Here is an 11,493-nt window from a genome sequence, read left to right on the forward strand (position 1 = left end):
TTTTTATTATTTTTTTTTAATTTTATGAGATGAGTTGCAATAAGATTTCTTTTGAAAATACAAAGGGAAGATATGATAGAGATCTAAACAAAATTAGAAGTTTTAGAATTTTAATACCACAGGGAGCTTCCTTAAGAAGGAAAAAAACCCACTGCAATTTTATCTAAGTTAAAAGTAAATCCAAACTATAAATACTAAATTGAAACTTTTAAAATGATAAGCAACAAAGTGAAATTATACTCACACCACAAGAGAACATAATCACCCATTTAGGATATTATAGGAGTTGGGATATCAATTATGTCTAAACATTTTGATCGATTATTTGGAAAAATGAGAGTTAAGTCAGCTCCTCCTAGTATAACATAGATGGTAACATAAAAATTAATACTAAATAGCCGGGTAATATTTAGATAATATTTAGGTATGTTAAAATGAATATGGAATATATTTATCAAAATAACAACATTATCTTGATATAAAAAAATAATTACTTGTATATTTGTACATAAGCAAATAAATAGTGGTATGAAAAATAAATACTTTGTATATATTGTTCACTAATTGTAAGCAAGTGAAATTTAAATATAAGTTTAAAATATGTTAATTTTAAAAAATTATTCAAAGTAAATGTCTCAATTAATTATTAATTATTTTAAATAAAATTAGTCTACTGTAAAACAGAAAAAAAAATGAACATAATAAAAATGAGTGATAATTATTTGAAACAGCTATTCTTGTTTAGATTTAGGGAAAAAAAAGCAAGAAAGAGAGGGAAAAAAATGAAATTTTGTATTGTTTTTCTGTTTTCAGGAAAATGGGGAATGGAAAACAGCTGTGAAAGGTTTTATTAAGAAAAAGAAAAAAATGTCACGTCAACACTGGCTTCCCTGGAAAGCTACACATAGAAATTCGAGAGTGGGAGAGAGGATTCGGGGGGGAAGAATAAAAGAGTGTGTTAGAAGGGGGAACGAAGGAGAAAAATAAGGAGAGAATGAAAGAGGAAGAAAGAAAGACCGATCTCAATCACTTGGTCAGAGCTTGCTAAACTTGAAATGAGAATCGAAGGCCGGGGTCGAGCATTTGAGATTACCTGGTAAGCTCGTTTTTAAGATAGCGCGAAATGAGAACTAAAAGATATGTTCTGTGGGAGTTTCTTCATCTTGTTCAAGAAACTATTGGATTTTCATATTTGTGCAGTGTTCTTGCTTAGGGTGCCATGCAAAGATTTTTCCTTTATGTTTTGAAAAAATAAATTAATGGCAATGTTTTCGAACAGGCTATAGCAGTAATTAAGCATCTAACTTTTGTACAGTGTCAAGCCAAAGGTTTAGGGCCATAACCATTTTTTTTTTTCAGTTTTTGGTTTTTAATTTTTATAAACAAGCTTGTTTTAATGTTTTAGTTTTTTGTTTTCAAAGTGAGGATGGATAGCTTCCTCATCCCTGTCCTCCATTTCATTCTCCATCTCGCAAAATTTCACAATGATCGGAGTAGGAATTTCCGGTGGAGAACTTGCGTGGATTGGATTCCCATAGTGCGTGGATTAGATTCCCGTAGCCTATGGGAAATTATTATCCTTTTTTTTTAATAAAGAAATTCAAAATTAAAAGGTAATTCTTCCTAGTAAATCTTCTAATTGTATGAGGAGTCTCCAATTTGAAAATGAAAATTGTAAATTACCTAATAATTCATAATTCATCAAACAAAGTATCAAAAAAGGGGACAGGATGGATAACTACGAAGGAAAAATTATAGAGATAGGAACTATAAAGAGATTAGCAGCTTGGTAGAGAGGGGGAGGGACAATAATTTTAGGGTAATGACAAAATAATAACACTAGCAGATTAAGCAGTTCAAAGACAAAGTAGTGGAATAACAAATATGCTGCATTCAACAAGTGTTGATGATTATTATTTTGCATATGATTTTAACAAACTTCTTAGCACTCAACCCTGCTCTTGATCTTGCTTCCCCTCTATCTCTCAAGGTTGTTCTTTTAGTTTCCATAAATTTCTGTCAACATTAAACTAATTTCTAACTTGATATCAATATCGTGATATTTTCTGCGTGTGCTTGGTTTCACTTAACTTTTCCTAAACTTTTCCTAGTGGTTGGGTTAATTTGTGATATTTATTTGGTGTGCTTTCTGTTGAATTTGTTTAATTTTCTTTGGTAACTTGACCTAAACCGATTCAATCCTGACCTATGATACCTACGTTTATGGGCTAGACCAATCTAAAAAATTGGTTGAGTCATAAAAACTATCCCAAGCAAACCTGACCTGACCCATGTTCGTTCGTGTAATTTCTTACTTTTGGCCTAGATACTTATTGGGATATTATAGTACTTTAGGAGTCTTAAGAGCTTACTCTCTAAATTGAAAGCAGAATATATATTTTATTATTGTTGAAAGGAGTTGGAGAATATTTATTCTATAATTGTTGAAAGGAAAAAGAAAGTTTACACAAAGAAAGAACCATAAAGGTTAGAGAATCTAAGAAACGATCAAAGGACTTCTCTATGTTGATGTAAATTCTACAGTCTCTCAAAGCAAGGAATTAAAAAGAAAGCCTCATTAAATTGAAGCCAAAGGATATTTATTTGGGGTTTAGTGTTTCAGGTTTGGGGTTTGGGTTCCGATTTGGGTTTCGGGTTTGCTCTCAAGGGACCATGAGGTTAAGCATGAAACCCTTGCTTTGCAAACTAATGAAGGAGACCGTAGGAAGTAGTCACTCGACCTTCTCCCATTTACTTTAAATACTTTCTTCATTCACCTTGATTTTGTTCAATGCAAACACCTTCCGAAGGGAGGATGCTCATAAGGCACCACGAGGCCAAGCATGAATTTCACATTGTGAACTTCACGGAAAGTGCGAGGCAAAAAAGTATATATTATACACAGCTCGTATATGAAACATTCTGGCATGTTATATACATACAGTAATCCTCCCACTAAGTATTTTTACTGAAAGGGGGGAGAATTTTTACACCAAGACATAGCGAGAAAAATGAAAGAGGGGAGGTCCTTATCTGTAAAGATCCTATGATTTCATTCATTTCATGTGATCCATAAAAAAGCTTGAATAATGTGTTTCCAAAGGACCTCTGTTTCTTTCTTGAATGGGTGGCCCACAAAAACAAAAGAGAGTAAGGTCTTGATGTCATAAGGGAGAGCCACTGTCCAATCGAAAGCTGCGAGGATCTTGTCCCGAAACATAGTTGCAAAGGAGCAGGTGTGGAAGACGTGATGTGATGTGGAGATTCCCTGTCTTCTTTACAAAGGACACACCAATGAGGAGACAATGTGTAGTAGGGGAGCCGACGCTGCAGTCTATCGTGGGTGTTTATGGTGCGGTGGGTAAGTTACCAAATGAAGAATTTTATCTTCTTTGGGTAATGATCGCCCCAAATGACCTTCGCTAGAGATGGATTTAACACCCCTTTAAGGCCAAATCATTAAGGAGTGTTTTGGTGGTGTAAAGGCCGTGACTGTCTACGGGCCAAATCCATGAGTCATTGGCAGAAATAAGGTGGATGGAAGCAAGATGATTGGATAGAGAGGCCCATTCAACAATCTCTACATCCTTGAGATGAGTCCGGAACCCCAAGTCCCAAAAACCACTCTGTATTCCATAAATTAGAAACTGACGCCTCCTTGAATTTGGATAAAGCATGGAGATGAGGGAAATGCATAGCCAAGGGGGAACCAAGAATCCATGGACCGATCTAGAATGATGTAGATGTCCTGTTTCGTACCCGTGAGGAGATATGATCGAAGATAATGTGCCGATGCTTGTGAATGTCTCTCCAGGGGCCATGAGCTGTCTTTAATGATTTTCAAAATAATTTTCAAAATGGTATTTAGTTGCTTATAATGGATTGTGTCTCTTCCTTTTCTAAATATTTCCCCATACTTCTCACTTAGATACATTTCAGCTGTTCTCTCTCTACGAAAGAGGTTGGATGCATTAAACTAGTAGATAGTGGTAATGAAGTACTTTCTGTCAACTAATACAATATTTAACACAAGTTTATATGTTTGAAAATTGAAAGGTTCACACGGAGGTATTTTTCAGTAATGGAACTATCCTAAGATGTTGCAACACCAAAGAGCTGCTTGAAAAACACCTCAAAGCAACGGGAGGAAGAGGTTTGACTCGATTTCCACCTGAACCAAATGGTTATCTCCACATTGGTCATGCCAAGGTAGTGATCAGCTATTTAAAATTTTTTTTTACTTTTTAATTTCAATGACATCTCGTCTCTTACCAGAAGTTTCCCTGCACTTCTTGTTATCATTATGATTGGTCAGGCAATGTTTGTGGATTTTGGCCTGGCAAGAGAGCGAGGTGGAAGCTGCTATTTAAGGTTAAATTTCCCTTCTTTTATTTTCTTACAATCTCTGTTTATCCATTCCATTTGTAACTATGTTTAAATTCTTCCATATTAAATCTTGGCTGGGTTCAAGTTTGTAACCATTGCTAATCAACTTCACGACAGTTTGAATAATATAGCTGGCCACCTTTATTTTTACTGTTATTTCAAAACGTGTGCTTGTAGGTATGATGACACGAACCCTGAAGCTGAGAAAAAGGAATATATTGATCATATAGAAGAAATTGTCAAGTGGATGGGCTGGGAGCCTTTCAAGGTGTAATTTTAGTGTACTTTGCTTAACTATCTGTTTTAACCCCTAAACCATGTGGTGTGGTGTTGTTTTCTCCAGATCACCTATACTAGTGATTATTTCCAAGATCTGTATGAATTGGCTGTGAAGCTCATAATTACGGGTCAAGCTTATGTTGATCACCAGGTCATTATGTAAAATATGGTACTTTTTATATGTTTGTAATTCATAGTGGGGCTGTTTGGCTGCTTTTGAAATGCCATTTGTTGGGCCTCTATGATCCATTGATTATTTCCATGACTTTATCTGTTACCTTTTTTTTTGGCTTTGTTTTTTTAAATTAATTAGTTCTATACTTTTGTAATCCTTGTTAATTTTTGCATCTGTATGACGCAAAGTACATTTTCAATTATTTTTTTAGACTCCTGAAGAAATAAAGGAGTACAGAGAAAAAAAGATGAATAGTCCCTGGAGGGATAGGCCTGTAGCTGAATCATTGAAATTGTTTGACGAAATGAAGCAAGGTCTGATTGAGGACGGCAAGGCAACTCTTAGAATGAAGCAAGACATGCAGAGTGATAATTTTAATATGTATGACCTTATTGCATATCGCATTAAGGTGAGCCACCTTTTAACTCGTTGACACACTCCCAGAACTCTTTAAATACTGATATTTTATGTTGCAATTTTCTCATCCAGTTTACTCCTCATCCACATGCTGGAGACAAGTGGTGTATTTATCCAAGTTATGACTATTGCACACTGCATTGTTGATTCTCTTGAGAATATAACACATTCGGTACGTTTTGCTCCTTTATATGCTTGTTTCTCATGCATATTTCATGGAATTTTTTTGGTGACTATGAGTTGTCGAGCTGTATGAAAGAAGCAAATAGAGGCTATTGCCTTGTAACGTATCCAGTATAATGTATGTTTTCTAGAAGGATAATGCACATTTTAAAATCACATAGGAATAATTACATTATTGTATACTTTGGAGAATGTGGTCTGGTAGTTGCCCTTGTTATTAATGGAGGGCCTTTTAACGAGTGTGTCGAATTGTTTTAAGGGTAAAATACACTTTTAGTTCTTGAGTTTGAGCATAAGTTTCCATTTGGTCCCTAAGTTTCAAAAGCGACAGTTTAGTCCCTAACTTTTAGAAAATAGTTCTAATAGGTCCTTGGAGTCAAACTTTCGTTAGTGTCACTAATGGAATCCTGACCGACATTAGTCGGTTGACAATGTTTTGATGACTTGTCAATTTTTAATATCTTTATAAATATTTTTAATTTAGGTGGCATTTCTTTTTAATGTTTCCCATTTCTATTTCTCTCCCTTCCCTCCTTCTCCACCACTCTTCCTGTGCTTTTGGTTATTTTGGAATGTATTTCGCAATGCGTTCTCAAATTTGGCAACTGAGAATACAAACCAAGTACCCAAGATTGGAATTAAAAGCACTAGAAGTGTCTTCCATCGCTCCTCATCCTCACCAAATCGCCATTTCCAAACCGCAAAAAAATAAAAAAATGGTGGGCACAGTCCCAATCGTCCTGCCTCGTCGCCTTCTTCCCCAAGGCCAAATTAATCCTTCGCTTCGCCTTGGAAAAAAGGTCGCTTTGAATGGCCTTCATATCACCATCACCACCCCTCCCTGGTCGGCGCTAGTTTCATTGACTTTGAGTTTGGGACGACGACTATATAGAGGACGACCCATGGCGGAAGTATTTAGTTGTCTATTTGCCGCAACTCGAGCTCTCCGGCAAGCTGGCGCTTGCCCAGATGCTCCAAAACCGCGCTGGAGAGAATCGATAGGTGTCCTGTCTCGGCGGAAACCCCTTCATGCCATGTGTCTTTGATGTGTCTCACAATTTCGGCATCCCCTGTTCATTCGCTGGGTCCAATCTTGCTTTGTTTTCTCCATTTATTACTACTACTCCCAAAAATTGATCGATTGCAATGATAAATTGCTCTCTCTCTCTTCTGGATACAACGAAATTCCCAGCTTCTTACACCCCTACGACAACTGCAAGGCCATCGGCCAGTCAATTTTTAGCAATTTTGCAATGCCTAGATTCTATCATGAGTTCGAAAGAGACGTCATAATAGGCACCTCTTGTGACCAACCATCTACAACTTGGTCATTTTCCACTTTATCAATGGTGGAGAAGAGAGATAAATAGAAGATAGAAAGAGAAAAAATAGTCTCTCAAGTTTAAAAAAAATATAAAATTAATAAATATTGATAAATCATCTAAAATTGCCAACTAACTAATGTCAAGTCAGCATTCCGCTAGTGACACCAACGGAAGTATAACTCTAGGGACCTTTTAGGGCTATTTTCTAAAGGTCGAAGATCAAACTGTCATTTTTTAAAATTTAGGGACCAAAAGTGTATCTTACCCTATTTAAATAGTAGGAGACCTAGGGTGAGGTGGAAGGATGTTTCCTCGAGGCTTACATGACAAAATACTAGATGCTAAAGTCCTTAAGGGAGCTGTTTGTGTTATATCTAGAGTATTTTGTATTATAAGTAATATAACAAAAAGTGTTTCATAATAAACCACTTTGTCGTTCGGCTCTAATATTTCATAACTTTTTTCTAAATGATTCGTATTTGTTTAATTTCTTTTAATAATTGAAAATTTTCTAAAACAAACCCTCCTTTTTCATTGTTAAGATATGAATGATTCCACTCACAAAGAATTATAGATTGTTTATTGAGTTAGTTATATTTGCTTAAAAACTATTTTTAAAATGGACAAATTACTAAAATAAACACTTGATTTTTTTATATATATATATATATGTATTTTCTCATTAAGAAATGATCAAAAGAAAGATTTCATTAGATAAGACAAAGGTAAAGATTATAAAAAAGGATAGTAGCGTGGCTAGAACAGAAGAACTGATGGAGAGAAATTATAAAAATAGTAAAGAGAAGGTCAAGATGAGACAATACAGTGCATTGAATACCACGTCAAGGCTAAGTTGTCTACAAAGGCTTTTTGTTTCTCTCAAGCTAAACATTCGAATACATTACCAAGGCTTTTGTTGTTCCTCTCTAGCCAAATGCACAAACGAATAGCCAAAAAAGCAGTCTGCCAAAGAACTGGTGAATGCATGTGCACCTCCTCTAGTGACTAATATTAAAAAAGTCGTACTTGAAGCGAACCTCACTTGTAAAGTACCCAAAAATCTATTCCATTCTTCTAATGCATGTTTAACATGGCATTAGGCCGTAAGATTATAAATGAGAATCGATAGATGAAGCCAACGGTGTAAACCATCACATTAAAATTTGATCTTAGAATTCTAACCTTCCACCTAAAAGCTCTGAAAGCTGTTTATCTCGCATTCTTGATACTCTCCCCCACCTCCTCCTGTATCTGGAGATTAGAAGTTCCATTTACATTGGACGAAATCTATATTTATTTAAGTTAGCATTAGTGTCTCACCATTCAGTTGATGCTGCATTTCTGTACTGTTGAATTTTAATTCTGAATTTCTGATTATCAAACTGCTTGCATAATGATGTTTGTCAATCATTTATGTATTTGATGGTCAAAATGTGATATCTTTTATCTTATATTCTATTCTTTTCTCAGTTGTGTACCTTGGAATTTGAAACACGTCGTGCTTCGTACTATTGGTTATTGCACGCACTGGAGCTTTATCAACCATATGTGTGGGAATATTCTTGACTCAATGTTTCAAATAATGTGTTGTCTAAGCGTAAGGTGGGTGTGGCATGCTTGTAGGTTCATCTTTGAATAACTCAGACGTTAGATATTTTCATACGTTACTGATCATATATATGTTTTGCTTTCTCAGTTAAATCGACTAGTGACAGAAAAATGGGTTGATGGTTGGGATGATCCTTGACTGTTGATGCTAGCTGGTGTTAGGCGCAGGGGTGTCACGTCAACTGCAATTAATGCTTTGGTTCGAGGAATTGGAATCACTAGAAGGTTTGAAGTTTGTATGCTTGTTATATGGGCATGTCAAAGAAATCAGTAGCATTTCATGCTACATTTGTCATCTGCTGTTACCATAACTATCTGGTGTTTTCACCACAGTGACTGTAGTTTGATTCGGTTTGATCGTCTTGAATATCACATTAGATAAGAACTAAACAGGTCAGCTCAACGGGCAATGGTTGTTTTGCAGCCGCTTAAGGTGCACATCTTTGATTATTAGATTTCTCTAATTATAATTTTGGTTTGATGTTTGACTAATTTTTGTATGCTCTCAGGTCGTTATTACCAACTTAGAAAATGGATCAATAATGGATCTTGACGCCAAGAAATGGCCTGAAGCTCAAGCAGATGAGGCATCAGCCTTTTATAAGGTGGACTTGGTTTTCTCTTAATACTGTTCTATATTCATTTAGTGTTTGATGATTTATGGACAACAGATCTCCAAGACTGTCCATCTTTTCAGCTCGCCCAAAAAATTGTATAATGGATGATAATTCAGCCTACTAGTAAGCCATTTTTTAAAATCATAGTTTGGCGCTCCTTAAAGTTCACCTTATCAGTAATTACGTTTGATTTCTTGTTATTCATTTTCTTTTTGTAGTGGATATTTCAACCTTTACCAGTGAATATCTCAAACCTTTTTTGAGCATTATTGTGTTATGGCTATCCTTATTACATTGCTTTCTTATTGCCGAGTACCTTATCAATATTTTGATTTCATGTTATTTTTATTTTTCTTTGTCAGAGGACATTGCTTTTTCTCTCTATGATATTTATCTTACTTATGAATATAATATTGTTTTTTTAAAAGTTGTATTCTTTCTACTGTGCCTTACAACTGAAACTGAATTTATTTTTTTCTTTCTACTTGTCTTGTGGCATCAGGTTCCATTTTCCAATGTTGTGTACATAGAACAATCAGATTTCCGGTTGAATGATTCAAAAGATTACTATGGTCTTGCACCTGGGAAGTCTGTCCTTCTGAGGTATTGCATTTTTTTTCACCATTATATATTTACGCAAACACGCAGAAAATGAGAATCTTATTCTTTGGTTACAGGTATGCGTATCCTATTAAATGTACAGATGTTATCCTTGCGGATGATAAAGAAACTGTACTTGAGGTTAGAGCAGAATATGATGCTTCCAAGAAATCAAAGCCAAAGGTTTGCTTTTGTGAGGCCGAACTCCAGAGTTTTTCATTGTGTAATTATAGGTTGCAGTCTAATGATCAAGTTTCCTGTTGTGTATTTTATATGCAGGGGGTCCTACACTGGGTTGCAGAACCTTCTCCAGGAGTTGATCCACTGAAAGTGGGAGTTAGATTGTTCGACAAGCTATTCCTTTCTGAGGTTTGAATGCCCAGAGCTTCTCTCCATGGGTGTGTGTGGTGTAATTTGTTTCCTAATTTTGGCTTACTGCCATTTCAAAATCCTGCTGAACTTGATGATTGGCTCGCAGATTTGAACCCACAATCAAAAGTAGTCATCCCGAGTGCTTTTGCTGTACCAAAACTTAGGAATGTTGTTGTAGGAGACGCATTCCAATTTGAAAGGATTGGTAAGTTTTTCGACTGCCCTTTGTTTATTAATCTTCTTTTATGCGAGAGTTTCATTGAGATTGATAAAAGAACAAAAGCAAGATTACACATAAATTCCCTACCCCAATCCTCCCCTCCTCACAAACCATGCACCAACACAACTTCTCCAAAATCGCTCATCAACCTCAACACGCTGGAAAAAATACAACTTGGAATAGAATACCATCTTAAGACTAATTGAATTGAACTAATTTATCCCTTTTGTAAAGAATGATTTCTTTCAAGATACTTGATATCTTTGAACCGTCTCCATCACGGAGGCATGATGAGTTTCACTTCTTTTTGTAGTCAAATGCTTGGATGAGCTTGAAAATGACTTCTTTAATTATATTTCAGAACATAGATGTTAGTTGAACAGACAGGCATGCAACACATCTTGTTATAGCACATGGAAGACTTACTGATAGCTTTTGCTTTCTGTTTGATTTTCGTTTTCCATTATTTTCTGCATTTGTCTCAGGGTATTTTGCAGTTGATAAAGACTCAACTCCTGAAAAGCTCATATTCAATTGAACAGGCACGTTGAGAGATGGCTATAATAAGAGCAGTAAGTAAGTTCAAAATTAGGGGAAAAAAACAAATGGTCTTATAATGCATCCCTTCTTTCAAATCAAAATTTTCGTAAATATTGTTTAGATCTTGTAGAAGAATTAAATGTGCTTCGAGTCTTTGTTGTGTAAATCATTACGACTGAGACCTTCCCTGGAAAGAACTTATGCCTCTTTGATTCGAGATTGTTTTGACCGAAAATTTGAAGGAAAAAAACTGACCACAATGTTTATGATAAAGTCTTATGCAAATGATTTGACATTCTGTTCTATCTCTTAACTTTTTTTAATTAATTAATTAGTTAGTTATTTTTATGGCAGAATATTAATCAAAGAAATCTCCCCAACTTCTTACCTCAATCTCTCTTTTGCCATCATTTTTTCCCTTCAATTTTATCCAATGCTCAAGTTGAAAAACAAATGCAGACTATATTTACAACGGTATATTTATGGACGAAATCCGACCTTCCAAACCATCTTTCAATATATCGTTCCATAAATAGAAGATGTATATAAATTTTCAAGCTCTCCAATGAAAGCCCCTCCCTTGAATGTTCTTTGTACTCTGCTTTCTCAAACTTAAAATGAAGCAACGAACTTATGCATCAATGTCATGAACGGTAATGCAACCAATGCTAATCCAAAATCTCCATCAGACTTAGGCCAATAGAATTTTAAACGTAATCAACTAACATCATCATTTCAATGTGGTGAAAAAAGGTTTCATTCATTCTTGAG

The 11,493-nt window shown here is 35.3% G+C and overlaps 1 protein-coding gene across 1 annotated transcript; it reads left to right on the forward strand.

The window, feature by feature from the left end:
* Positions 1-3,294: 3,294 nt before the first annotated feature.
* Positions 3,295-11,027, forward strand: LOC111009029 (glutamine--tRNA ligase). The gene is given in 17 exon segments (XM_088122253.1): positions 3,295-3,396; positions 4,057-4,209; positions 4,316-4,371; positions 4,564-4,654; positions 4,730-4,816; positions 5,052-5,249; positions 5,330-5,386; positions 5,388-5,429; positions 8,236-8,367; positions 8,462-8,598; positions 8,707-8,806; positions 8,883-8,978; positions 9,493-9,593; positions 9,668-9,773; positions 9,870-9,957; positions 10,036-10,167; positions 10,668-11,027. Coding segments are annotated over 17 exon segments (1,773 nt in total). The 3' UTR covers positions 10,763-11,027.
* The last annotated feature ends 466 nt before the right edge of the window (positions 11,028-11,493 follow it).

This window comes from Momordica charantia (assembly GCF_013281855.1).
Source record: "Momordica charantia cultivar OHB3-1 chromosome 3 unlocalized genomic scaffold, Mcharantia_2.0 BLBB01000003.1, whole genome shotgun sequence".
In the NCBI taxonomy this organism is placed as follows: domain Eukaryota; kingdom Viridiplantae; phylum Streptophyta; class Magnoliopsida; order Cucurbitales; family Cucurbitaceae; genus Momordica; species Momordica charantia.